The following is a 27,624-nucleotide window of genomic DNA, read 5'->3' on the forward strand; positions in this document are numbered from 1 at the left end:
CGCGCCGCCGACTCGGCCTGTGGGGGAGGGGTGGCGCGCCGCGAGACCCCTCCTCAGAAGCCGGACTCGGGGCGCATTTGCCCCCGAGCGGCTGCGGGACGCCGAGCTTCCCACCTGTGCCTCGGAGGTCAGGATGGAGGCGGGGTCCCTCCTTTCCCTTTTTCTTTTCTGGGCCCACCTTTTCTCTCTAGTGGAGCGGCGGTCCCTCTGTGATGGGGGGACCGAGTCGCCAGAGGGGGTGTGGTGGGGCGACGGGGGTGTTTGTCCTGCACCTTCGATTTGGGGGCGGGGGAGCTTTCGGGGGGGCGTTCTCGCCTCTCCGTTCCTCGGGCCGACATGATCCCCAACACACACCCCCCTGGGGGGGGGGAGACGCGGGTCACCCTCTCCCGCACCCCCCCTTCGCTTTCTTCCCCCATCCCCCCTTTCCGAGGGGGGGCCGAGCCGCGCTCCCTCTTCCCCCCCACCCCGCTTCCCCAGGGTGTGGGTGGGGCTCCGTGTCTCCTCCCCGGGCGGGAGGGCGGGGTGAGGGGCCGGCGTGCGGGGCGCCGAGCTCCCCGTGGCCTCGCCCTGCCTCGGGTCCCAGTCCCGGTGGGTGCCGTCTGCAGGTTGCCTTCGTCTATCCCCGCATTTCCTGGTGAAGTTGTCTTGTTGTTCATTCCTTTGATTGGCTCTTCTCCTCCTCCTCCTTCCCCCCTCCCAGCTCATCTATCTCTCGCTCTCCGCTTCTCTGGCCCATCCCCCCCTCTCCCTCTCTCCTTTTCTCCCTCTCTCCTCTTCCGTGCTCACTCCTGTCTCTCTCTCTTGTCTCTTACCTTTTTCTTTTCTCCGTCTTCTCTTGCTCATTCTTTCCCTTGCCTCCCTCTCTCCCTCACCCTCCATCACTTTCTTTCTCCCTGGCTTCTCTGTTCTCTCTCTGTTCTCCCTTTCTCTTTTCTCCTCTCCTCTCTTCTCTGTTATTCTTTCTCACTATTTCCCGCTCTCCACCTCTGTGATTCTCTTCTCTCTCCCTCCTTCCTCACTTCTCCTCTTCATTTTTTTTCTCCCCCTTCCTCCTGTAAAATGTGTTGTTTTGTGTTGTTGTTGTTGTTGTTGTTAAAGACTGCACTTCAGCGTGATATTATTTGAACAACGGCAAAGGCATTTTTTCCTTTCCTTTCCACAAATGTATCTAGCAGTCACTTCAGGTGAACTGCTGCTGATGAAGTTTTTGAGTCTTGGTCCTCTTCCAGGAGGATGTTTACCGACTTTATATGTGGCCCTTTCTTTAATTCATGTATTTCATTATTTTAAACTTTTGCTTTGTCTGTTCTACTTGCTGCTGGAATGGTTTTCTGAAAATATTTAAAAATGGCAAAAATTAAGGGTTGGAAGAACTGAATAGTATCTTGTGCTTATTGTTTTGGTAGTTAAATTGATCTTGTTTCCTCTGGTAAGATTCCAGTGTGTGCTGTGGAGTATCTCAGGACATTTTACTTAATTTAAAACTGATCTGTCATCTTAGAAATTACTTCTCTTGGGCTTTAGGTGTTAGAGTTGGAAGGAATCATAAAGATCTTTGATTATTCAGAGGAGAGAAGCAAGGCCAAAGAAATGAAATAACTTGCCTCCAGGATGTAAGCAAGTAAGCCTGCTTGCTTAATATTTTTAGTGATCATTTGAACGAAGATTACAAAACCTGTTTACATAGTTTACGAATGGCAAATATGTCTTTGTAGGGGAAAAAAAAAGATTTTGTAACCTCCTGTGGAGAAATAATGTAAAAGAAGTCTGAAGAATCAGAGTAAATGGAATCTATGTTACTAAGAAAAGCCTAGAGGTTAAATTCAGCCTCCAAAGCAGCCTTTTGGAAATACTATGTTTAAAAACACACACACACACACACACACACACACACACAACTAACTGAAGGGTGCAAATGTTTTGAACTAGAAGTGAATGGTGGGGCCTATATTGGCCAAAAAAAAAGTATATTTTGGGGGTCATAGTTCTCTCTCTCCGAAGCCTGCTACTTTCCTATTATGGACAGTGCCTGGTGAGTGATTATTAAATGCGGATGGACTTGGACTCACAGAGGATAGTTACAAGTTGTCAGCCCGGGTCCCTTCTCCAGCAGGGGGCCATTATGGGGAGGGAGGCCACGGGCTGTGATCATGCTCAGTACATAAAGTGAACAAACTTGGGCCTAGCTGATTTGTTCTTTTCAGCTGTTGAAACAATGTGTCCAGAAACACTTCACAATTCCCCTCCAGCAAGGGAAGGGGCCCCAAGCCTGGAGGCCAACAGGCAGCATTCATGCCATCCAGGGGCAGGTTTACCAGCTGAAAGCATGGGAAGTGAGCATCTGCAGCGAGCCAGAGCCAAAAGGCAAGGGCCAGTGTCTGAGAGGGCGAACCCCCCAGAGGAGTTCCTCAGTTCCCTTGTCTTGTTCCTTCTGAGGTCTTTTTAGGGCTTTAAACCCGTAGCTGAAGGGGTGAGTTCCTTGGTGTTTGCCTCACAGGGTCATTTTGAGCAAAGAAAAACTATAAGGGGAGCAGTTAAATGCCTCCTATGTGCCAGTTTGGACTGAATGCTGGGCTAAAAACACACAACAAGCTGTCTCTGACTTCAAGTATCATTTACCTTCTGCTGGAGGAGAATACAGCATATTTTGCCAGAGTAAATACAAGACATATAAAATTAAGTACAGTTATTGAGGAGGGGGCGACCAAAGCCTATTAAAGGAGGCAGTCCCAGAGAGGAGCCTTGAAAGGAGGTAGAGAGTTCCAGAGAAGTTTTCCAGGCATGGAAGGACAAGCAGAAGAGAGCGGGACTATCAAGAAGCAGGAGATTCCTCTGGCTAGAGCAGGGGATTATGGAAACATTAGACCAGGAGTCCTCAAATTTTTTAAATAGGGGGCCAGTTCACTGTCCCTCAGACTGTTGGAGGGCCGGACTGTAGTAAAAACAAAACCTTTGTTTTGTGGGCCTTTAAATAAAGAAACTTCATAGCCCTGGGTGAGGGGGATAAACACTCTCAGCTGCTGCATCTGGCCCGCGGGCAGTAGTTTGAGGACCCCTGCATTAAACCCTCCAATATTCTAATACAAAAGGTCCTTTTTTTCTTTCATGGAACTTTTTCAGAGTAATGTTTATAAATACATAAAATGTATATGATTATAAAGAAAAAAATTTTAAACAAATTTCTGGACCCCAATTAAAATCTGCTTCACTGTGATCTAAGGTAAGGGATATGGAGCTACTCCATTCATCCCAGCACAGAGAATCACAATTTTAGATCTGGAAGAGATCTCTGGGGTAACTTTTTCATTTTCAGCTAATACTAAGTAGAGAGGCTAGTTTGAACCCAAGGCCTCTGACTTTCAACATCCTATTCAGTTTTCATTCCCCTCTTCCTGTAATCCCAGACAGAGAGCTAGCAATTCAAGCCCGCAACCCTATTTTAAAGATGAAGGAACTGAGGCTCAGACGAGTTAAGTTAACCAATCCACAGATTATAAATTCTCAGCAATTCTCTAGAATCTTACAACTCAGTTACAAGTTAGAAAATTAAATATTGGTTAGAAAAACTCACCAGAATGATTATGGGATTGTTTTTGTATTAGAGTAATCATGGCTCATATTTTCATGGCCTTAGCATTTTCTTCATAAATAAGTAGTGCCAAGAATTTGAGGTCCCATTTTCCAAATTAGGAAACCAATGTTTACAGATAATTAGCATAGACATATTTTACAGTCATAAATCTCAGCTTTGTAAAGGCCCTCAGTCTCATGACAGAACAGGCTACCCACTCTGAGGGCAGATTGAGATTGGATGCATGATTATTGAACGAATGTGTTTTGTTTGACTATGCATTTTGAGATAGACTTGATTTTTTTTCCCCCTTTCTTTCATGGTGGGGGGTCCACCAGGGGAGCAGAGTTGGCTGTTCATTTGGAAAAAAAAATTAGGAGGAAAAAAGCCTGCGATCAAGTAAGATTTGCAATTGAACATCTAAATCTCTCTCCTCTCACCAAAAAAGGGATCTCCGACCAAGTCTACTCATTCCTGGACAGGTGTTCTCTCTATAATATACCTGATATTTGGTTATTCAACCTCTTCCTGAAAAGCTCCAAAGATGGGGAACTCATCACTATTCTAGAACAGTTCTCATCACCAAAAGCACTTCCCCTCACTTGGAACTGAAATCTATTTCTTGCCAACTCCTGCCCAAGCTCCCTAGGATTAAAATCTGACTCCCAGTCCTTGCTCTATTTGCCTTTATTAGATTGTGAGCCCCATGAGAGTAAAGCATGCATGTCTTTTTGACTGCTATCCCTGGTGCTTTGCACATAGCCAGTATCTAATGAATGCTTTATCCTTTATTTCACTTTCCACAACAAAGAGCTGCAACTGCTTTTTGAACATTCAGTATTCTAGTGTTAATTTTGCAAATGAAAAAACTGACCCCCTGGAGGTAATGTCTAGGCCATAAGAGACTGCCCGATTTCTTGCAGTGTTTATTATTTAAAGTAAAAGCCACAATAATAATAGTTGGCATTTCATGAAACACTTCAAGGGCAGAACACTGTCTTCTCAACAACCTGTAAAGTTCATTATACCATTGTTATTTCCATGTAAAAGACTAAAAAGCAGGGACTTATCAAGATGTAGTAAATGGAGGGCACCAGGGTCTATGGACACCCCCCTCCCAAGACAGAGCTTTTTCTAGAACAGCAGATTTGGACTAAGCTCATGACTTATTAGGGGAAATGACAATTCTGAATTTGGTTCCTATCTTCTGTTAACATATTTTATTTTAAATCTTTTGTATTATAGTTTTTTACTTACAAGATATATGCATGGGTAATTTTTCAGCACCTGTCAACTTATTTTAACAAGGTACATTACTGGAGGCTAGAATCTTGAGGTTTTTCAAATAGATGAAACCAAATATTTGTTGTTTTTATCTTCCTGTCTCCCTCCCTCCCTTCCAGTTCCTCTCTCTCTCAGCAATAACAACAAAATGATACCTTAGGACTTTGGTCTGGTCTTTCTGTGAACTCCCTCTGAAATGTAAAACTTCTGAATGAGCCAAACTATCTTTGTAAGGCATCAGGAATTTTAAAATCGGAATGCAAGGTGTCCTTGGAATTTCATTTTTGTCTTTTTCATCTTTGTCTTTTTCGTCACAGGTGACCTGGTATATATTTTCATTATCCATGTCTGTTCTGCAGACAATTTCTCTGACTTGTTCCTCAAGTATAGCATGTTGCCCCTAGACACAAGCGATGAATGAGAGACTCCCAGTGATTCTGCCCTTAACTGAATAACTTCTACCATAATCCCAGATACCATTTCTTGGAGTTTATTTCTTTGCTGTTTTCATTTAAAAATCTTAACTACCCTCCTTCAATGCTTTTTTTTTTTTCGAACTTGTGTGGTGATATAGAAATGGTTGTTCATTCATTCCAGTTATGTTCTACTCTGTGACCCCATTTGGGTTTTTGTTGGTGAAGATATTGGTAGTGGTTTGCCATTTCTTTCTCCAGCTTATTTTACAGATGAGGAAACTGAAGCAAACACAGTGAAGTGACTCCACTAGGGTCACATTGCTAGGAATGTCTGAGGGCATATTTGAACTCAGGACTTTGAGACTCCATGCCCTCATTCTATCCATTGTGACTCCTAGCTGCCAGGAAGAATGATAAAAGCAAAAAAAAAAAAAAAAAAAAAAAGTGTTGTGAGTGTAAACCAACTAAGAATACCAGTTTCTTAACTATGCTATAAAAAAGTAATTGTTTAAATTTTATTATATATCACATCATTTTATCTTCCTAAATCTTGACTCTCTCAGTATATGATTAGAAAATGTAGCTATATACATTTTAGTTCATTAAAGTGCCTCTTAAGGGCCTTCTTTTTTTTGGGGCACTGGAAATAGACCCTGTCCTCAAAAGCTTCCAATTTACTGGTAAAAGGGAGTCACTCATGTACAAATTAGTATCAAATCAGGGCCAATTTGATGGGGCAAAAGACAGACAAATACAAAGAGTTCCAAAAAAATTTAAGGAGGGAGGGTATGGCTTCACCTGAGTGAAGCATGGTAGGTATCACAAAAAACAGAGAGCTGGGCTGGGAATAAAGAGATAAGGGAATGTTCCCTAAACAGAAGAGGGACTGGAGATGGCATATGGAGTTCAGGAAACCTGAATGAATCCAATTTGGCTGAAATTAATGTGAAGCAAGGCTGGAAAGACAGAGTGGACACACAGAAAGTTCTGAAGAGGACAAAGGACAGTTTTGTTCTTCCCTTGTTAAAAAGGATGTACATTTTTAAAAAGCCATCTTAGAGAAGTTCACTTTTTCATATACAGTTCTTCCCTTCACTGTTCTTGTTTTTGGAAATACTTGCGGTGTTACTGTGAAATTCATGATTAAAAATAAGATGTAAAATAATTTGGGATCATATTTGGCAGTCCTCAAATACCAGCAAGGATTTTTTTTTAAAATTTTATCCAGGAAATAATAGAGGGCTCTGGACCTGGACTCGTGAGAAGGAGTGACATGGTGACAATTGATAAGTGAATGGAGAACAGACAGGGATAATCTAAATTAATAGATCTGGCAACCACTTGGATATGGAGGTTTTGGAGAGGGGAGAATTGAAGGTTTGGAGCATGGATAATAAAAAAGAGGAAGGCTTTAGTAATTATTTCCTTAGGATAATTTAAAAATTGTTAATAAACTGGTTTTAATGGCCAGTACAGTAGTCAGGTGCCCTGACCAGGCAATTAGCAGGTGGTCAAAGGTACAAAGGGGGTAGTACAATTCCAGAGGCAAAGCAAAACTCCAAATCTAATAGACTTGGAGCCATGCCCTGGGCATGTCCAAACGGAGGAAATCTGTGGCCCACTTGGATTGTTGGAGAAATCCCTGGACCTACAAGAAGAGCTGAGTTCAAATGCAGCTGTGTGACTCTGAACAAGTCTTTACCACTTTGCCTCAATTTCCTCATCTGAAAAAATAGAGATCATAATAGCATTTACCTTCCAGGGTAGTTGTGAATATCAGATGATATCCTAAATGTTAAAGCACTTTGTAAACCTTAAAATGCAACATAAATAACGTTACTATTATTACCATTCCTACTAATGTGTGACCCCATGTTGTTAATATACTCAATTCTGTCTTTTCAAAGTAATGACCCCATTTTACCACCTCAGCCTGTTGTCTTCTCTGTCTAGAACTAAGCTCAACTCACAATGGAATCATGCACATTTATCATACTTATAATTCTTTCAGACGTGCTGTTGTAAACAAGTTAGTCATTCCCTTTTTTAAAAAATTACTTTAGGGGAGGTGAAATTTTTTTTTTTTTATCATTTTGTTTTGTTTCGTTTCTCAGCTGAATTACTTTCCCCAGATCCAAACATCTTATCCATAAATAATCAGCAATTTGGCAGGGTATGCTTCTGTAACTTAACCCCTTAATCACCAGTGACTGTAATTGTCAGCACTCTGAGGCAGGGCAAGAGACAGGATACTACTATACTAGAAGTTTCCAAGGGGGAATTCCTTGTAACTCTGTGGGAATTGTGCCAAGCTCCAGGAAAGGCCTGTCTTTTTTTCTAAAAGGAATTTTATTCAATTTTTGTTAGTTTTCTTATTATCCTACCGATTATCTTTGGCCTTTGTTAGACTTTAAATCCCCTTACCTTGATTATATTTATTAGACATGCTGATCACTTAGTCAGTGGGTGCCAGGGTATACATGCTGATCACTTAGTGGGTGCCAACATACTGATTCTGTGCTTATCAAATGGACCATTAGAAGAGATAGCATTCACAAGAGTTGCCATAGCATATGTAAATTCAAATACGGATTTGAAATTCCAGACACAGCTGATAGGATGAAAGGGTTACAGTTAGACCTACGCTCTTAGCTACCCCCGTTTAATGTGTTTTGGTTTCAGTCCCCAGTTTCTTAATGATGTGGACTGTTAGTCATTCAGATTACTCAAGGAAGATGAGCTGTTAAAGCATGCATTTCTAATCTAGCATGACTAGTGCTTTCCCCCTAAAAATATCCTACTTCCTGGCTTTCCCTAACGGCTCATGCAAGTTCTTGGACAGCAGGGCTCCAAGCTGCTGATGCTGCTGCTGTGAATAGCTACGAGTAGTCCATCTATGGGCAGCCACAGATTGCAAGACAGTATACCTGGCTCCTTTCTTTGTGTCAGTGCTACTGAGGAACTCACACAGGACCTGACGGCAAAATAAATTTCCAAGCCAAGAGATCAGAAAAAGCTTGTTAGGTAGAATGAGGCTTGTTGTGTCCTGTATTTTAATCAGCAATTAATGCTCACACGAAGTTCAGAAGGAGCTGAGAAATGACAAAATGTTGAATAGGCTGGGCCTATTCCATATTTACAAGCTTTTCCAGGGCATGGATTATTTTTTCCTGTTTCCCCAGTGCCTAGGCCAACTGGGTATCTTCAGAAATGTTGACTGACAAATGACAGAATCTGTAAAAATCAAGGGAGTGGACTCAGTGACTTCTGAAAGTTCAGAGAGGATTGGATTTTTTTTTCCCCTTAGTATCTTCAGCTTCTATCACAGTAGCCCACATGCAGCGGGCACTTAATAAATACTTGTGGATTAACTATCCAAGAGTAGTATAGTATACTTTTTAAAGTGATGTTTTCAAGTAGAAAATGTGTTATTTGTAGATAAGGATCATAGGGCAGTCTAGGCCCCCTTTGAGCTGTTAAGAGGGTAGATCAGCTAAGGGTAAATAGCTTTCTCCTGGTTTATGGTGAAAGAGTTCGCCATGTAACACATATCTAGGCCCTTCCACTGGCTCACAGGCATAACTTCGGGAAGCTGACCTGTAGGCCTCCTGTTTCACCTCCCTGAAATCAGGATAAACAATTATTTTACAGTAGCAAAGTAAGGATTTATCTTAGAGGGGTCAGGTCAAAGAACTAAAGGTTTGGGAACTTGTGTTGAGCCACAGCGGAAACCTTACAACTCTATGTTGGATATTACAGCAAGAGATTAAATGGGGAAGTTTAGCTTGGGATACTTTAGGGGAGGGGGGTTTGATTTAAAAGACACTTTTTTAATACCTATAATTGACATATAATGAAATTAGAGGTTCTGAGTTCAAATCCCACCTCAGATATTACCTGTGTGACCATAATTGAACTGGACCTGTTTTTTCGACTATAAAACAGGATTGTACTAAATGGTCCCTATCAGCTGTATATTTATGATTCTAATTATAAATAGGGAGGGGGAGGGGGAAATCTATGGATAAGGGATCATTCGAATAGAACTCCCAGAACTACCTTAGCATGTCTGCACCTTTTTGTCTTTTTTTTTTTTTTTTTTGTCTGTAAAATCAAGAAGAATTATGTAATTTGTCCCCAAGTTCCACAGATCACAAGTGCAGAACTGGGATTTAAATTAGACCTTTTCGCGTCTTAATTTTAGTGAAGAGCTGGAATTTAAATCTAGACCTTTTCGTGTCTTAATCTTAGTTGTTGAGAGGATTGAGCTATCTCTAAAGGGCTTGGAGAAGCTCGCAGTAGGAGCAGTATAAATGTGTTTATCGCTCTTCCTCTTCCTTCCTCCCCGGGGTGGCCCCTACATTTGTCATGTAGTCAGTTGATTCTAGGGTGGATACGGCTTCCATTCATTACCTCCTTCGCTAGGACACACCTGGTAGCCCCGGAAAGGAGGAAGGAATCACTGCTTTGACGGGCTCCTCCCGGAAGGGCCGGCCTGTGGCCAAAGACGCGCCTGGAAGCCGGAGGACCTTTTTCTAACCTGGCTGTTACCCTCCCCCTCCCGGCGGCCTTGGAAAACCCCGCGGGCCTCGGGGTCTGCGAAGGGAGGGGGAGTGCGCTCAAAGACTTCAGACGCTCCCCCTTCCCGTTCTACCTCGACTTCTATGACTAAAGTTCCTCAGTCACGCAGTCAGAAGTTACTCGGGAGGAAGCTGAGTCGTGGGGTGGGGGCGGGGGGCGGCCCCCCGGACTCCGAGAGGGGAACGATGGTGCTGGCCCGAGCCTAGGGAAGCCGCGCCCGGCCCAGATCTATCGAGGGGCTCAGCACTTGATAGTTTGTGTTCACGGAGGAGTGGTGGGCCTGGCGAGGGGGGAGGGGAAGGGGGAGGAGGGAGCACTCCCCGCCGAGGCGGGCAAATGAGGCGTTTAATTCCCCACCGCGTTTGCCCAGGCTTGTGGTTCCCCGAGCTTAGCTCCCCGCGGTACAGTAGGTTCCCTCTTCCCTACGGGCGGTTGATTTCTCGGGGGATGGACCACTGTCCTTGGCACTGTCAGCCCGAGCCGGGGCGGAGGGTGGGGACGCCTGAGGGAGGAGTCGGCGGGGGAGCCAGTCGGGGGAGGGCTGGTGACTCAGGCGCGAAGGAGCGAGCCAGCCGGGGACAGGCCGGCCCTGCCGCGCAGTATTCCTGGCTCCTCCGTAAGCTCGGGAGGAAGGGAGAGGTTGCATCATTCGGCTCGGGTTACAGCGCAGGACCGGGAGGGGGGCGCGGGGGTCGCGAGTCCAGCCCGGGAAGGCGGCGGGAGCGTCCCGGAGCGTCCGCGGCCCAGCGGGGAGAGGGTTAAGTGGGCGGGGGCCGCGGGCTGGAAGAGGGACTCTCCGCGGGGCCCTGACGGCCACGTGGGCTGGGCAGCTCGGCCGGGGGAGGGAGAGGAAGCAGGGAAGGTATTTATAGAGGCGGCGGCGGCGGCGCCGGGGCCGAGCTGAGCTGAGCGTCTCCTCCCCAGGCGCGGGTGTCGGCGCTGTCACCGGCGGGCAGGCGAATTTCCAGCGAGGTATGGAGAGGCCGGCGCCCCTGGCCGTGCTGCCCTTCTCGGACCCGGCGCACGCCCTGAGCCTGCTCCGGGGGCTGAGCCAGCTGCGCGCCGAGCGCAAGTTCCTGGACGTGACCCTGGAGGCGGCGGGCGGGCGCGACTTCCCCGCGCACCGGGCCGTGCTGGCGGCGGCCAGCCCCTACTTCCGGGCCATGTTCGCGGGCCAGCTGCGGGAGAGCCGCGCCGAGCGGGTGCGGCTGCACGGCGTGCCGCCCGACATGCTGCAGCTGCTGCTGGACTTCAGCTACACGGGCCGCGTGGCGGTGAGCGGCGACAACGCGGAGCCGCTGCTGCGCGCCGCCGACCTGCTGCAGTTCCCGGCCGTGAAGGAGGCGTGCGGGGCCTTCCTGCAGCAGCAGCTCGACCTGGCCAACTGCCTGGACATGCAGGACTTCGCCGAGGCCTTTAGCTGCGCGGGGCTGGCGGGCGCGGCGCAGCGCTTCATCCTGCGCCACGTGGGCGAGCTGGGCGCCGAGCAGCTGGAGCGCTTGCCCCTGGCGCGCCTGCTGCGCTACCTGCGCGACGACGGGCTCTGCGTGCCCAAGGAGGAGGCCGCCTACCAGCTGGCGCTGCGCTGGGTGCGGGCCGACCTGCCGCGCCGCGCCGCGCACTGGCCGCAGCTGCTGGAGGCCGTGCGCCTGCCCTTCGTGCGCCGCTTCTACCTGCTGGCGCACGTGGAGGCCGAGCCGCTGGTGGCGCGCTGCCCGCCCTGCCTGCGCCTGCTGCGCGAGGCCCGCGACTTCCAGGCGGCGCGCTACGACCGCCACGATCGCGGGCCCTGCCCCCGCATGCGCCCGCGCCCCTCCACCGGCCTGGCCGAGATCCTGGTGCTCGTGGGCGGCTGCGACCAGGACTGCGACGAGCTGGTCACCGTGGACTGCTACAACCCGCAGACCGGCCAGTGGCGCTACCTGGCCGAGTTCCCCGACCACCTGGGCGGCGGCTACAGCATCGTGGCGCTGGGCAACGACATCTACGTCACGGGTGAGGATCCCGGGGGGCGGGGGCAGCGCCAGCTGGTAGGCGGCCTCCTCCTTGGTAGCCCGGGGCCTTTCTGACGCTGCCCCTCGTCTCACAACCCCGGGATCCGGCTCGGCCCAGCCCCTGAGCCTTGGGCGCTGCCCCTGCCCTCCGGGCTGAGGGGTCAGTCAGCAAAAGCAAAGCGGATGGATCTGCCTCGGGAGGCGGAGGGCCTGGAGAGCGCCTCGTGCATCCCCTGGGCCTTGTCTGACTAATGTCCGGCCGGGCCCCGAGCTTAGCCCTCTGGTAAGGCTGAATCTCCCTCCCCGCAGTCCCAGGCGGACTGACCCAGCTGGGCCGCGCCGAGCCCTCCCTCCTCCCACGCCCCGCTAGAGCCCTGCTGTTGTTTCCCTGATTAACCTAATCGCCAGGCAGAGGTCGCCACCCAACGGGGCTCGCGCAGCCCGGCCGGCCTCTCCCGCTTTGGGCTCTGACTGGTGCCCGCACAGCCTCCCTCCCTGGGGCTTTGTGCAGGAAACCTTTCTTCCCTTGGGCTGGAGGCCGTCATGGCCAGTGCGTTTGATGTGTGCTTCCAGTCACATGGTGTTAGGCTGAGGTGCCTCTGTGAGTGTAAACACAGTCACATGGTATCTGATTTTCTTCCATGCACTTGGCCGCCAAGCCAAGGCCCTGCAGAGTCACTCTGGGTGGGTCCCAGCCAGCCCGGCCCTCCTTCCATTTCTTTGTCTTCCTAAATCCTGTTTTCCCAGAGCTGGCTCTTTTTTGTGAGGCAAGCATCCCGGGGGCTGAGTGTTGTGTGTGTTAAGGCCCTTGTCTCTGAGATCGCTGCCAGCCTTCCCAGTAACATGGCTGAAACCTAGATGGTCCATCCCTGCTTCAGCCATACTCGGCATCTGGGGAACCAGATTACCTGAGTCAAATTGGAGTTCCCCAGCTGTGGTACCTAAAGGACCCGGGTTTAACTTGGAAATGAGGGACGATGGGAGGTTGCTGGTAGGTGGGCCTCTGGGACAGTTTGATGCCTTAACTTTCCAAAGCAGTCTGCTTCCTGGAAGTCCGCTTTTTCTGCTGACCATGCTTATTGATCTGAGAGGTTTTTGATGTAATGTTGGAGTTGTTTGGTTCTCTCCCTCTCCCCCTTACCCCCCATACCTAGGAGCCCCATCTGGTCTACATTTTGCTTAGTAAGTGGTTAATGACTGTTGCTAGATTGAGAGACTCCTTATTGAAAAGGTGAAACTGTCCTTGCTCATATAGGGTAGAGAGTGTAGTGGAAGGGAGGCTGCACCCTCCGATCCAGGCTTTGTCACTTCCTTGACTGTGACTTTGGAAAAGCCTCTCATTTTCTCCTCAGTTCAAAAAAAAAAAAAAAACGAGGAGGGAGGGGATTGAATCAGAAAAGTGTCTTGGATCTCTTCCTGCTCTGACAGTGTGTGTATTTTCTAAGCTTGGTCTGGGAGCTCTAGGAAAAGGACTGGGTGTTCCGAGAAAAGCCTGCCTGTGTACTGGCGGGCTGCTCCTGCTAGATCTCTCACTCCAAGCTGTAGCCCTGGATGGAGTCACCCCGAGCACACACAGGTCACGGGCAAGGTCGGCGGCCCTGGTGACCTCAGCGCTGCCCCTTCTCTCTGTCCTTGGCTGATAATTTGGGAGCAGAGAACTTCCCCGAGAGGTCCAAACAGACCCCATTCTGGCAGCCTCCTTCCCTAATATAACAGCTGAGCCAACTAATCCTCTTTGTTTAGACAACTGGCCCAGGCCTCTCAAGTACAGCTGCCTGGCCGGGATTCCGGAGGAGCAAGAATGTCGACTTCCAGAATGGTTTGGAAACCATTCCCATTCAGAGAACAGTGGGCGAGTGTCTGAAGGCTCAACAACTGTTTCCCCTTGGGCTGGGGGACCGGTTAGTAGCCTTCTGTAGGAAGGTGAGGGGGCCCCTTCACACAAAGAGGCTTTCTGGGACACTCATCCCAGGAACCCAGCTTGGGCAACTTAGTGTTAAGGTCAGGTGAACAGCTTGTCTCCTCTATGGGAGGGAGAGTTGCCTGTAAAAAGAGCCTTGAGATTTTGTTGGTGGATCTGTCTAGACCTATTTTTAAAAGTTCTTTTCCGTTCACGCTGCCTCTTAAGGTAACAGAGTTGTAGCGGCTTGCTCCCTGCTCATTCCACGTGGGACCGTCTGGCCTGCCTCCTGAATGTGCCTCCTTGAGCTTTTTTTTTTTTGTGTGGGGGAGGGGAGGGGGAAGGAGGGGAATCCACTAGAAGAATCCCCAGCATTCCTGTAGTGCTTGGGAAAAGGCCCTGCCATTCTCCCCTCCTGAGTCTCACGGTAACTCCCGTGGGGTAGGTGCTGTAGGCCCCATGGGAGAGAGCAGATCTGAGATTTCACTGGTCTAGATGGAAAACTCCTGGTGAAGGCCTGCTGCCTCAGCCCTTCTTAATCCCTGGGCCCCCCAGAGCCCCTTAAGTACCCCAGGTCTCTAGCACTCCCGACTGGTACATGTCCTCATTTCAGGTGAGGAAACGGCCTGTGAGAAGTTAGGGAACCTAATCCTCATTCTCCACTGCCCAGCTGCTATAGTATGGATTTGGGAATCGACCCCAGCTGCCGCCTTTTAAGCCGCACCTCCCATGGTACCACACTGTCCTGGGCTCCCCAGGGTTTGGCAGACAAGGTGATTGTGGCTGTCTTTTGCCTTTGCTCCTTCCTAGGAAACGGAGCAGATGATCTCTCTGGAAGGGAAGGAGTAAAGGCTTCCTGCCCCCAGAGCTTTGGACTAAGCCTGGGAGCTTGAAGAGGAGGGGTTGGTCGGGCGTGTGGACGCCGGTTACTGGTCCAATTAGGACGGAGGCCTTGCTTGGAAACCCAGAGAGCTTTCCTTTATTTAGGAAGAGAGGGCCCAGGCTCTGCTTTCTGAGGCTCTCCTGTTGTGGACCAGGCCCAGGGAGCTGCTGGGAGCCCATCCCTCCAAGCCCCGTGGCCTGCGGGCATAGCGGGCGGGCTCTTGTACTGTGGAGCCCAGGAAGGCCTGCTTCCCGGCCTCCCTCACCCACTAACTGAACTCATCCGGCAGAAGCCCTCTAAGTGACCTTCTGGCCCCTTCCCAACCCCACACGCTTTGGAATCAGGTGCAGTGTCCACCTGAGTGACCTTGGGCACTGCCGTCCCTCTGTGGGCCTCCGGCAGGGCTGTGGGCCAGATGGGCCTCTGGGCCCAGGATTCTGGGACTTCCCTAGTCCTTGGCTTCCTTATGTGTGTCTGAGGCCCCTCCAGTCAGTGAGGGAATGAACAATGATTCTGCACTTGCTATGAAAGGTGGCAGGGGCAGGGGTTTCCACCCTCGGCTCTGCCCCTAGGGCGCCGTGTGGCTTGAGGCAAATTCCTTTTCCTTCCTGGTCTTCCGAGGTGCCTTCTGAGGATCAGAGAGCCACTTTCCAGGGGAGGAGGCCAGCCCAGAGCAGTGTCCCACAGGTCGGACAGCCGGGGCTGGCTTTGGGGAGAGAGGGCACGGAGGCTGGAAAGTCTCGGGGAGTGCAGCCGGCACCTGGTTAAGGTTGCGTCAGAGAGGCCCCGGGCGCCGAGGGCCGCAGGAGCCCTGCCTCCCCTCCCGCCAGGCTGGCCTCACGGGTCCTCTGTTCTCCCTCCCAGGAGGCTCGGACGGCTCGCGGCTCTACGACTGCGTCTGGAGGTACAACTCGAGCGTGAACGAGTGGACCGAGGTGTCGCCCATGCTGAAGGCCCGCGAGTACCACAGCTCCTCGGTGCTGGACGGGCTGCTGTACGTGGTTGCCTCGGACAGCACAGAGCGCTACGATCACACCAGCGACACCTGGGAGGCGCTGCAGCCCATGCCCTACCCCATGGACAACTGCTCCACCACCGCCTGCCGGGGCAAGCTCTTCGCCATCGGCTCGCTGGCCGGCAAGGAGACCATGGTGATCCAGTGCTACGACCCAGACTCTGACCTCTGGTCCCTGGTCAACTGCGGGCAGCTGCCGCCCTGGTCCTTCGCGCCCAAGACCGTGACCTTGAACGGACTCATGTACTTTGTGAGGTGAGTCCTGCCTGAGGCCCCGGCGGCCGGGCAACCCTCCTGCACAGTCGTCATCGAGGCTCTCTGGCCGCCGCTCTGGGGCGGGAGTCTGTAAGGGATTGGGCCTCTGGGCGGCGGCCGTCCCGGGTCTGAAAGGGCCCACAGGGGCCCAACTGGACAGGCTTGGTGCCCAAGGGGTAGACTTAGGTACTGTCTCCTTCTCAAGGCACCTCCCATCTGAGGGCACAACAGGGGCGTCGTTACCCAAGCCCCTGCATGGACTCAGGCAAACCCTGTAGGGTAGACTAAGCATTAATTAGGCACCTACTGTGTGCCGGGCACTGCGTTGAGTGCCTTTACCGATACAATTTCGTTTGATCCTTGCTATGATCCTAGGAAGTGGGACCTTTTACAAGTCTTCATTTTATAGTTGAAACTGAGGCAGGCAGTGGTTACCTGACTTGTCCAGAGTCAGAGCTGGTAAGCGTCTGAGGCCGGATTGGAACACTGACTCTGGAGTCGAGGTCCTGAATTCAAATTCCATCTCTGCTACTTTGTATGTGGGTGACCTTGAGCTCCTTAAACTCTCTGGGCCTCAGTTTCTTTATCTGTAAAATGAAGTGATTAGGGAAAAGAGCCTCTAGTGTCTCAGCTCTAGATATTCAGTCACAAGCACTTTTTTTTATAATAGCTTTTTATTTTCAAAATCCACATGAAGATCGTTTTCAGCATTCCCTCTTGCCAAACCTTAGGTTCCAGATTTTTTTCTCCCTCCCTTCCCTTTCTCCTCTACAGCAAACAATCCAATAGTTGTTAATTCTTCTGTATGCACTTCCACAATTATCATGCTGCACGAGGAAAATCAGACCAAAAAGGGGGGAAAATGCCAGCAAACCCCAGAAGAGAGTGAGGAGGCTGTGCTGTGCTCCACCTCGGTTCCCACAGGCGGCTCTCTCCATCACAAATGGTCTGAATCAGGCCATTGCTGGAAAGAGCCATGTCTGTCACGGCCGACCATTGCATGATCTTGTTGCTGTGTATGGTGTTCTGGTTCTGCTCACTGCGCTTAGCGTCTGTTCTTGTAAGTCTCTCCAGGCCTCTGCAGTCATCCTTCAGCAAGCGCTTGTTAAGCACTTGCTGTGTTGGAGACACTGAGCTAACCACTTGGAACTAAAACGGGAGCTCAGGGGTCAGTGGGCGGCTGGGGGGAGCACCAGCCCCCCAGTCAGGAGGTCACGAATTCAAATCCGGCCTCAGACACTTCATACTTCCTAGCCGTGTGACCCTGGTAGCCCCAACTTCCTCCCAGCCCGTTCTCATGGGAAGTCGAGTCAGCAAGGACAAACAAGGGGGCCCCTTGAGGTGGGAGGGGGCGGAGGGGGAGAGCCGCTCTGGGAGCAAAGGGCGACGGAAGGAGAGTTCTGAGGCTAGATGCAGTGTTCTGTGTCTGGAGGACGTCTGATTCGGCTTTTCTCTGGGCCCGGTCTCCGTGATTGTAGCCAGGGATCACTCGGTTGAGGCTTTCCTTTGTTAAATCAGAGGCAGCGTGTATTAGGCGCCTGCTGTGTGCGAGATGAGAAGCTCAAGCTTCCCTGACAGTGTCCAGGACACCGGTGTCCCCGAGGCCTCCTGAAGCCCTGTCGGCCTGCTTCCTGCTCACTCCAGGTGCAGGAGCTGTGGGTCTTCCCCTTAAAGTGTCCAGTCCTGTGACCAGGGTCCAGGGCAGAGGGTTCCAGTGAGGAGCCTGGAGATTGTGCAAGCAGGCCCTCCGGCCTCCGCAGTCACAGCCGTGTCTGAGCAGCCCGGGGCTCTGTGTGCTTCCTTCCTGCAGGGGACCAGGCGGGAGGGGGCCCTCGTGCTCACTGAGGTCCTCCCGGCGAGCTCTCTGGGTGGCGGGGGGAGGGGCTGGGCTTGGACCTGGGGAGATCCGGAGCTGGAACCGACCTGGTCATTTACTGGTCGTGTGACCCTGGACCAGACTCCTACCTCTCCGTCTCAGTTTACGCATCTGTGAAGTGGCCCAATAGTGGGCCATCCCCGGCCATATCATAGTGAGGAGCCATCGGGAGCCTCGTGAAACGTTTTTGCAAATCTTCAAGTCCCGTGAGAGGGCCTGCCGCTGTTCTGGCTGTTTGTTGTTAGGGAGCCTCTGCCATGGCTGTGCCGATGCGTTCTAGCTGCTGGGAAGCTGGGGGCCAAGAGCCGGCTCGCCCAGGCCTTGGAGGCGTGCGGCGACAAAGCCGCCACCTACGCGGCACTCGGGGTCTGAGAAGCGCTCACAGGGGTCTGGCCTTATGCTTCCCGCTGCCCCGAGAGGGAGGAGCCCCGCCGGGTTAGGAAGCCGAGGAGAGCTGAGCGACAGGCCTGGGGGCGCTCGGCTGTGAGTGTCTGAGGCTGGGTTCTAGCTCTGGGCTCCTCACTCCAGGCTGGCGTGTAGCCACTGCCCCTCCCCTGCATTGAGTCACATGTGGAGGAGCAGGGAAGGCTCGGGGCAGGGGGAGGGAGCCCTGCAGAGAGCAGGGGGGAGGGGGGAGGGGGGGGCTTGGGTGCAGCGCCCGGCCCAAGGGCCCGCCCAGGAGGGCCCAGGTTCGGCTTGGCACAGGGGGCATGGGAGCGCTGGCAGGAGTGGGCACTGTGGGCCCTGCCAGCCAGCCTTCCCACGGGCGCCAGAGGCCAAACAAAGCTCCATTGTGGCCCTTCTGGTTCCCATGTCACTTCCCCACACCTCCACTTCTCATCGGACCCTCCCTTATGACAGAAGGGGCCCCAGTGGACGGCCACAGGGGCAGCTCTGCGAGGGGGAGGGGCTGCTGCCCTTATCAGCTCCCCAGGGCTGGCTCCAGTTCCACTTGCCTTTTCCCCTCTTTGTCGGCTGAGGAGGCTTGTGTTTTGTGTTGGTTTGTTTGGGGGGCTTGGGGGAGAAGAGGAGGAGAAAGGGGGGTGTCGGAGTGGGATTAGCAGCAGTTCGTCCCCCTCACCCCCGAGTCTGTGCTGGGACACGCGGGGCCCGTGGAGCACCCGTGCCCTTGCCCGGTCACTCCGTACCCACCTTCACGGCCACCCTGAGCCATCTGAGGAATGTCCTGAGGTGAAGCCGCTGGCCCCCGGCCCCGAGGTCTCCTCAAATAGAAAGCCGAGGGGCTATAAATAGGCTTCTCAGAAGGCTCCCGACTTTGGTTACAGCCCCTTCTCGCTTGGAGGGGCCGCCTGCGAGAATGTTCTGTCCTGCCCTGGCTGCCCCCGGGGTGAGAAGGCCTCCTAGAGGGCCCAGCTCCCAGCCCAGGGCGAGAAGGCCTCCCGGAGCCCCCGCCGCTGGCTGCCAGGGAGGCTCCCCAGGCTTTCCTGGCCAGAGTTCCCAAAGGGAAGCTGGGCCCAGAGCAGCCTCTGGCTTTCTCCGAGAGAATGAGTCCCGAGCTCCTCGATAACATGAGGACTTGGGGCGGATCCCCATTTCTCCCCAGCCCTAGAGAGGAGCCAGAGTTCCGGGCTGGCCGGGGGTTAGACCCTGATGTCGGTCCTGCCTTGGGAGCTTACTAGCGGGTGATCCTGGGCAAGGCCTCCCCAAGCCTTGGCTCTTTCTGTCCATTGGGGGGCATTGAGAATACTTGGCAAACCTTGACCGCGGCCAGTGTGAGCCCCCCAGACACGGGCTTAGCCACCGGCGAGTCACTGAGCCCGAGAGGCTGGAGCCCTGGCACTCGTGTCCTCTGTAAAATGGGGTTCCTAAACACCCCCTCTGGGCTTGTGAGGACCAAGTGAAGGGACACCTGGGAAGGGTTTTGGGAACCTGAAAGCTGTGAATGTGTGTGTGTCCGTCTGTCCACATTTATATCCTTTGAGCTAAGGGGGAGAGAGGTCCAGTCTAAAGGAAAGGACATTTTATTCTGTTTGCTCTGTTCAGAATCAGACTGGGGGAGGGGCAGGGCGGTAGGCTTCTGGCGTCTCCCACTGCCACTCACCTTGACGTGGTAGGGGAGGGGAGGCCTTCACATTGACCGGGGAAGGCTCCTGTCACACACCCATGTCTGAGGGGGGAGCCCCTCTCCCAGTCTCCCTTCCGTGTGTAGACACCGCATCCTGTGTAAGTGTACCTTGTCAGTGATGGAGTGCAGAACGGAGGCTCGCATGAGAAGCCTCGAGTCTCTGAGACGTTAGAGCCTGGTGGAGGAGAGACGGGCAGCCCAGACGTGTCTCCCACCTGTGCCCCAGGCCGGCCTCCTGTCCCTGGCAGGGCAGCCTGCGCCCTTCACCTGCCACCCTTGTGACTGGAAAGGAGGGAGGAGTCTGCTGGAGGCAGGACCGGCCACCCGGTGATTGCCCCCAGAGCTCTGCTCCTGCTACCGCCTGAAACCTTGCAGGAGAGGGAGTCATGGATGGCCTCCTCTTGGCCCCCAGCATTCGGATCTCTGGCTTCTTAGTCACCTAGAATGGCGCAGTCACTCGGACTCTTTGTGCCCCATCTGGGCTTTCTTGGCAGAGATACTGGAATGTTTGCCGTTTCCTTCTCCAGCTCATCTTACAGCTAAGGAAACTGAGGCAGACAGGTAATGACTTGGTCAGTCACCCAGCTAGGAAGTGTCTGGGGCCAGATTTGAACATGGGAAGTTTCCTGATTTTAGTCACTGTGCCGCCTCTGCCCAGAGTTTGATTTCGGAAAAAGAATAATAGAATGGGAGGGTGGGGGAAGGGCAAGCATTTATTATGCTAAGACTGTGCCAGGTAAAAACAGTGTCTCCTTTGGAAGTCCCTGAGGACGGCCCCTGGCGGGGGGCAGTCCCTCGGCAGTGTCCCTGGCAATGATGCCTTTCTTTGGTCCCCACTTGGAGGCACCTCCCCCCCAAAGGTTCTTAGGTTTTTAAACTAGAAGGACCTTGGAGATCATTTTGTAGAGGAGGAAATTGAGGTTTAGGGATGTGTGGAGAGTCTTGCCTAAGGTCACCAAGGAGTATATGAAGAGGTTGGATTTGCATTCAGGTTCTGTGACTCCCAGGCCGTTCAGTATCATGTGCCACACTCCCTCTCAGTAAGAGCCACTGTCTGGGGGTGTTTTGAATCATGAGAAGTTTTCCCCCCATGGAAGTAAAATCTGCCTCTTGTATCTTTTTATGCTTGTAAAATGGGAGGCTTGAATTAAAAGGCTTCTTAGTTTTATTCTAGGCCTCTTTCATGTTTCATCGTCTATGGGACAAAAGCTTCTCATGAATCATTGCACAAAGGATCTCTCCTAAAAATAACAATGGCATCCCTCACCCAGGTTGTGTTCAGCAATCAAATGGGAGCTCCTGTGTGCGGCCTGCTGTACATCCTAAAGGGCCACACGAAGCCCTAGCTGCCCATCCTGTGCTCAGAGATTCTCTATGCCCCTGGGTTGTTTTCATGGATGCTTTGTTTTCTTTTACACTGTTATCACTTCCTAGGACCTCCTGCCTTACAGCAAATAAACCGGCAAGGGCTTCTGGGACACTGAGAGTAAGCAGGCCTTTTCTCCTGTCATCTGGTGTGATTGGGTCACAATCCTCCTTGGCGGGGAAATTCGGTTCTTTTGTATTTCTCTCTCAGCATATAGTATTGGGTCTCGATTTATCCGTAATGAAGTGCTGGACTTATTGACAAATGCATGAGCAAAGCACTTATTGTGTACAGAGCACTGTGCTTTTGTTCAGTTGTCCTTAGGACCTGTGCTCCCTATGAATGAAATCCCAGTGTCCGTACTTGTAAAAGGAGGGATTTGGCCTGGAGGGTGTCTGAGAAGCTCTTCTGGTTCTGGCTGGAGGCAGTTAGTGGCTAGAACTCTGGACTTGGGAGACAGGAAGAATCCGAATTCTAATACTTTTTTGTCTTTCCCTTTACTTCATTGTGTGGCTCAATGTCCTTGCCTCTGTCTCAGTTAGGCAGGAATTCCTAAATTTCTTTAAATTCTTCATATAGTCCCATCTCAGAGGGCCATATTCCATTATATGCAGGCAATGGTTTTCTCAATCATTCTCAAATTAATGGCACTTACTTTGATCCTAGCTTTTAGTTCCCACAAAAAGTGCCCTTTGTTGCCTATATTAGGGACAGCAAGGTGGTGCAGTGGGAGAGAGAGCACCAGCCCTGCCGTTAGGAAAGTCCCGAGTTCAAATCTCACCTCGGCTACTCACTAGCTGGGCAAGTCACTTAACCAAAAGTTGGCCCCAGTCCCTCCTTCGTAAAATGAGCTGGAGAGGGAAATGGCCGATCTCTCCGGGACCTGCCAAGAAAACCCCAAATAGGGTCACAGTCAGACGTGACTGAACAGCAGCAGCAGTAACGATAATAATGTCTGTTTGGGGGGATGTGGAATCTCTTCTCTTATCTCGGAACTTCTTTGGTGAGAGTGCCTGGATCAGGGTAAAGAGGGGAGGGGATGTGGCGTCAGTGGGGGCGTATGCCCACACGTGAATCATGCATGTGCGTCTCCATGTGCATACGTACACTCATGTGCAAAGAGAAGAGACAGTGATGAAAGATTGCCTTGGGCCCCACGTGTTTGACCATGAGTTCCCTGAACCTTCCTGAGCCTCAGTTTACTCACTTGTGAAATGAGAAAAATTGTAAAATGAAATCCCTCCTACTTTAGACCAGGAAGCTTGAGAGAGAGTGACTTTGTTCTTTGTGTCCTAGAGGTCACAGTCATCAGCCAGGGGCAGGGGTAAGTTGTAAAGAAGGTAATTCAGGCTTAATGTGGGGAAAAACTGACAGGGACGGCTCCCTCCCAGCAGGAGGGAGTGGAGGGGCGGGGAGCTCCAGGCAGAGGCTGGACAGCCCCTTGTTGAGTATGCTCTAGCCAGGGTGGGGAAGCGGGGTGGTCTCTTTGGGTTACAGCTTGAATCGGGTGCAGTGATGGATTGGAGCCAACTTTTTTTTTTTTTTAATTTTCAATAGTATTTTTTCTTTCCAAATGTCTGTAAAAATAGTTTCCAACGTTCGTTTTTAAGACTTTGGCTTCCTAATTTTTCTCCTTCCCCAAGACAGCCAACAATTTGATATAGGTTAAATACGTGCAAATCTTTTAAACACATTTCCATATTTGTCATGTTGTGCAAGAAAAATCTGACCAAATGGGAGGAAAAAAACAAAAGTGGTGGAAATACTCTGCTTTGATCCACATTCAGTCTCCATAGTCCTCTCTAGATGCAAATGGCATTTTCCTTCCCAAATCGATCAGCTTTTCCTTTGAATTGTCACCTTGGGGAGAAGAGCCACGGCCGTCCCATAATCTTGTCCGTGTGCACCATGATCCCCGTCCTGCTCACGTCACTCGGCACCAGTGTGTGGGAGCTTTCCAGGCCTTGAGCCGACCCCCTGAGCTTGTTGGAGCTAAATCTTCAGGGTGAGCGCATATGTCCCTGAGAAGGCAGGGCGGGAGCTGGAGACCAGGACTCGATTTGTTGTCCTATTCATTGTCCAGATGTAAGTGATAGGGAGAAGTGTTAGTGATGCAGAGCCAACATGAGAGCTCCTTGTGGTGCTTGTTGGCTTTTGTGGCTCTTGTGATGAAACATTTTCCATCCCCTACTGGGTGGCCATCTCCCTTCCCTCTCCCAGCTTCCTGGTGCTCTGGATGGTAGACCTTTGATGAGATGTTTAAGGAGGGCAGTCTTTATTCCCCGTCAGTGCTTCCTTTTTTTATTCTAGTCACATTGCTCTTGTTTGTACAGAAGCCAAATGATCAAACTTGTCTCTAAATTGTTCAATTTAAATTAACTTTAAATTTTAAATTGAATTATAGATATTGTCTATTTTTTTTCCTGTCCTCAGTCTGTATCCTTTATTTGGTCTAGGCTCCCTCCTGCCTTTCATCTTAGAATCCAGCTGTTTGGGGCTGGTTTGGGGTACTCCCTGAAGAGTGTCCAAGGAGCAGAGTGGGCCCTCAGAAACTGTCCATTCTGTCTTCTGTCTGACCAGGAATCCCTTCTTCAGCATCTCTGGCAAGCACGGCGCTGGTCACCGACCCTTTACCCACAAATGCTCCCGCCTCCCATTGGGTAGCTCCGAATGCACCATTCCCTGTGCCCCCAGAACCAAATGCAGCGTACCGGGCTTTGAAGGCCCCCAAGCTTGGTCCTCCAGCTCTTGGAGCTGGTCCCCAGGTGACCCTCCTCGGACGCCCTCGGGGCTGGGCGGCCTCTAGGGGCAGCTTCAGGCTGGTGGGGGGGGGGGGCGGCGTGGTCGCCATGGTAACAGCTGCATCCTTGGTCCTGAGGAGGCTGCCCCTCCTCCTCACCTCGAGTCCAGGGCCCGGCTCTTATAGATATGGAGCAGTGTGCCCAAGACCAAGGGCAGAATGCTCCACTGGGGACTGAGGGTCTTCTTTTGGTGGAGACTCCCGACTTTGCACTAACCAGCCCCCATTTGTCTCTGACAGAGATGATTCTGCTGAAGTCGATGTGTATGACCCCATCAAGAACGAATGGGATAAGATCCCGTCTATGAACCAGGTAAACTTGGAGAGGGGAGTGCCTCGGGCACAAAGCCTCATTGTGTCCTTGGGTGGGGGGGATCTGGGTTTCTGAGGAGACTAGGCTTTGATGGGGTGGGGGCCATTGCGTGCAGAGATCTTAGGCAAGGGTTTTTCTGTGAAAGATACAAGTCAAGCTACTTTTGCTTTTTTTAAAAAAGTGAATTTCTATTATTTAATTTTATTTACTTATTATTCTTATTACTTACTTGAAACTTTTATTTTTACAAAAAGCTTCGTTATCTTTCGTGAATGTCATTTATTTCTGGGAACAACCTCTCCTAGTCTCCAGAAAAATTCACTCATTGAACAAAAATAGTGAATCCTGTGACGGTGTACAACATTTGGCCCTGGCCTCCCTCCTCTCCCTCAGGTTTTCTTAGAGCTCTTTATCCCCGTGACATTTAATCCCGGATTTTACACACGTAGAGGTCTCGGCCTGTAAATTAAGCAGCCAACAAAGTCCAGTCTCTTTGTTTTGCACATGAAGAAACTGAGACCCCCAGAGGTCACGCTGCTGGCACCCCAGGAAGCTCTTCCCTGTCTCTGGGAGCCTCCCATTGTATCTCCCCAGGAGGAGGGAAGCTCTTTGACTGATTTGTCTCGTCTTTGCATCTGTATTGGGGGGTGGGGGTGGTCCAGGTGTGCCCTTGGACCTCCGTGCCTGCAGTGAGTGATTATTGGGGGGGTCCAGGTGTGCCCTTGGGCCTCCCTGCCTGCTGTGAGTGGTTATTGGGAGCCCGACCTCACCTGGCTTCTCCCCTGCTCTGTAGGTCCACGTGGGAGGCAGCCTGGCGGTCCTGGGGGGCAAGCTCTATGTGTCAGGGGGCTATGACAACACATTCGAGCTCTCAGACGTGGTGGAGGCCTTCGACCCGGAGACGCGGGCCTGGAGTGTGGTGGGGCGCCTCCCGGAGCCCACCTTCTGGCACGGCAGCGTTAGCATCTTCCGCCAGTTCATGCCTCAGACTACATCAAACGGGCATGGCTTTGACCTGGACAATGCCAGTGACTCAAATTGGAACCGGTCCCGGCAGCGCCTCCAGAACCAGAACCAGAACCTGAATGAGCTCCGTTAGCCCCAGCTGCCCCTGGGCCTCCATGAGGGACATGGTCGGGGGAGGAGCAGAGAGAGGGCCCCGTGACAGGTGGCGGGCGTGCCGAAGAGCACTGGGACCCCACTGGGGGCTCCTGCCAGCCCAAGCAGAGGGTGCCCAAGCTCCCTTCCTTTTGACCTGGGGGAGAGACCCCACCTCCACATACACCACTGGCTTCTGAGGCCAGATCCTTGTCCTTTGTGCCTCCTCCGTGCTGGGGTCCTCCCCCCAGAGCTCCCATCCACAAGCAGCTGCCGTCCTGGAGGCCTCTCCTGGGGGCTCCGAGACTGGCGCTTTCTGCGCAGGCCGCCCATGCTGAGGGGTCTCTGTGCTGACCTTCAAGATGGCGAGGCTGGGGGCTTTTTGGGAGCCCCACTCCTCAGATGGGCCAGGGACCCCCAAATTTTGCTCTGTGGTGGTTCAGCTCCCGGCGAGTCCAGCCAAAGCTGTTTGTGAAGTGGACCCCCGGGTCCTGGGGGGTAAAAGCATCTTGTAAAAACACAGCTTTCCCCCCACCCCTGGGGCCACTTGTGTGTACTCTGCTCAGGGTTAGAATGGAGGAAGATGCTCTGGGGTGACTGGGCCTGGGCGGCCTCCTCCCTCTCACTGGGGGAGGAGCCAAGCTCTGGCCCTGGGGGATGCTCAGAGTGGGGGGCCACCTGCCCCAACACTCCCTTCTTATGTGGGGGTCGGGAGTCTCCAAGGCCCTTCCCACCCACCAAGAGTCCCAATTGACTCTTCCCATTGGATTTATTTCAAGAGCGATGCTCCTGTGGAGAGCAACGTGGGGGAGAGGCCTTAGGGACATGGGGCTGGTCACAGAGCCCATAGGGCTGGGATCTCAGTCCCCCTCAGATTCTTGCTGGCTGGGTGGGCCCTTGCTCTCCCACTGCCCAGAGCAGCCTGCCTGCTCTAGAACAGAGGGGGGTCTTCTCCCCAGGAGCTTGGATGATGATGATTTAAAACTCTCTGAAAACCTGAACATTTCCCTTGGTGTTTTTGCCTTGGGCGGGACCCCGCCTTCGCCATACTACGCCCTGCAGGGAATACTTGTGAGACTGACAATCAGCCCTTGAGGTTAAGATGATTTTTTTAAGTTAAGCTAAATCACCCCAAGTTCTGAGCCCCCTCTGAGGGGTTCAGCACTCAGAGGGCAACGCCCTCTGTGTTGTGTCTTGCACTAAGTTAACTGGCTGTGCCTGCTGCACAGGATCAATAGGGACTGGTCAGGATCCCCGGTGGAGAAGGTCCCTGAGAGGACAGTGACATTTGGAGGGGACGCTTGCCATCTGCAGAGCCTTTGGAGAAAGGGGGTGACCTTGTAGGTTGGGGAGGGGGACAAGATGCTTGATTTAAAATCACAAAGGCCCCAAGTCCCAGCCCTGCCCAAGCTGGGAAAGTCACTTAAGGTCCCTTTGCCTCCACATGGCTTTTCTGAAGCCCCCTGCAGCTCAAGCTGTGATCCCCAGGTGACAGCAATGCTTCTCCCCAGGAGCCAGTGTTCCCCATCCCCTGCTTCTGGGCTCTGAGCCCCAAATTGGGACACGTCGGTCGCTTTTTGGTATTTCTTACTATGAGAAGCATCCATCTGCCCGAGTCAGCTCAACTGTCTGAACTGTCCTGGACACCAATAGTCCTGAAAGAAGCAGTCGCGGGAGGATGCACCCCGTGGATCACCTGTACAAGAGCTTGGCACCTTAAAACACTGGGCTGTTCCTGCCCTGGGGATCCCCGTCGCCCCCAGGGCCACCTCTCCCCCACTGGCTCTTTGCCCCCCACCCAAGCCCCGGCTGTAGTCACACACTTGAACCCCGAGTTTCCCCATAACCCCGACCTGCCTCTTTCCCTTTCCGGGATTAGCACTGATGATAAGCTGGTGGTTTGTGCCTGTCGAGTGTCTGTGTGTCCGTGTGTGTGTGTGTGGTGTCTGTACTGAACTGAACTTGCCTTACAGGACAAACGCCGAATGTCGGACTCTTACAGAGTCTCTCTATTTATATGGATCCTCTAGACTTGCTCACGGCCGTGTGAGATGCGGAACCAAGGGCCGACGTGGGTTTGTGTATTTATTTTGTTTACTGGGTCAGACTTCCATGGCCCAAGTCATGGGTGAGGGATCCATCGCATACTTTTTTGAAATAAAGACATTTCCTATACGTTCAGA

General features: G+C 52.0%; 1 protein-coding gene across 3 annotated transcripts; it reads left to right on the forward strand.

Moving 5' to 3' along the window:
* Positions 1 to 530: 530 nt before the first annotated feature.
* KLHL21 (kelch like family member 21) lies at positions 531 to 27,624 on the forward strand. Of its 3 annotated transcripts, none has more exons than XM_031962943.1 (5): positions 531 to 591; positions 10,780 to 11,850; positions 15,497 to 15,902; positions 24,271 to 24,343; positions 25,137 to 27,624. In XM_031962943.1, the coding sequence occupies exons 2-5, from the start codon at positions 10,830 to 10,832 to the stop codon at positions 25,440 to 25,442; spliced, it is 1,806 nt and encodes a 601-aa protein (XP_031818803.1). In that variant the 5' UTR covers positions 531 to 591; positions 10,780 to 10,829; the 3' UTR covers positions 25,443 to 27,624. The 3 variants fall into 3 exon arrangements, with proteins under 3 accessions (XP_031818803.1, XP_031818804.1, XP_031818805.1); XM_031962944.1 differs by lacking the exon at positions 531 to 591 and adding an exon at positions 595 to 637; XM_031962945.1 differs by lacking the exon at positions 531 to 591 and adding an exon at positions 10,391 to 10,471.

Source organism: Sarcophilus harrisii, chromosome 3 (genome assembly GCF_902635505.1).
Source record: "Sarcophilus harrisii chromosome 3, mSarHar1.11, whole genome shotgun sequence".
Lineage (NCBI taxonomy): Eukaryota > Metazoa > Chordata > Mammalia > Dasyuromorphia > Dasyuridae > Sarcophilus > Sarcophilus harrisii.

Coding starts and splice junctions, on each gene's coding strand:
- KLHL21 (XM_031962943.1), top strand. CDS start 10,830: ATGGAGAGGCCGGCGCCCCTGGCCGTGCTGCCCTTCTCGGACCCGGCG. Junction 11,851..15,496: donor CAACGACATCTACGTCACGG/GTGAGGATCCCG, acceptor TCTCCCTCCCAG/GAGGCTCGGACGGCTCGCGG. Junction 15,903..24,270: donor GGACTCATGTACTTTGTGAG/GTGAGTCCTGCC, acceptor TGTCTCTGACAG/AGATGATTCTGCTGAAGTCG.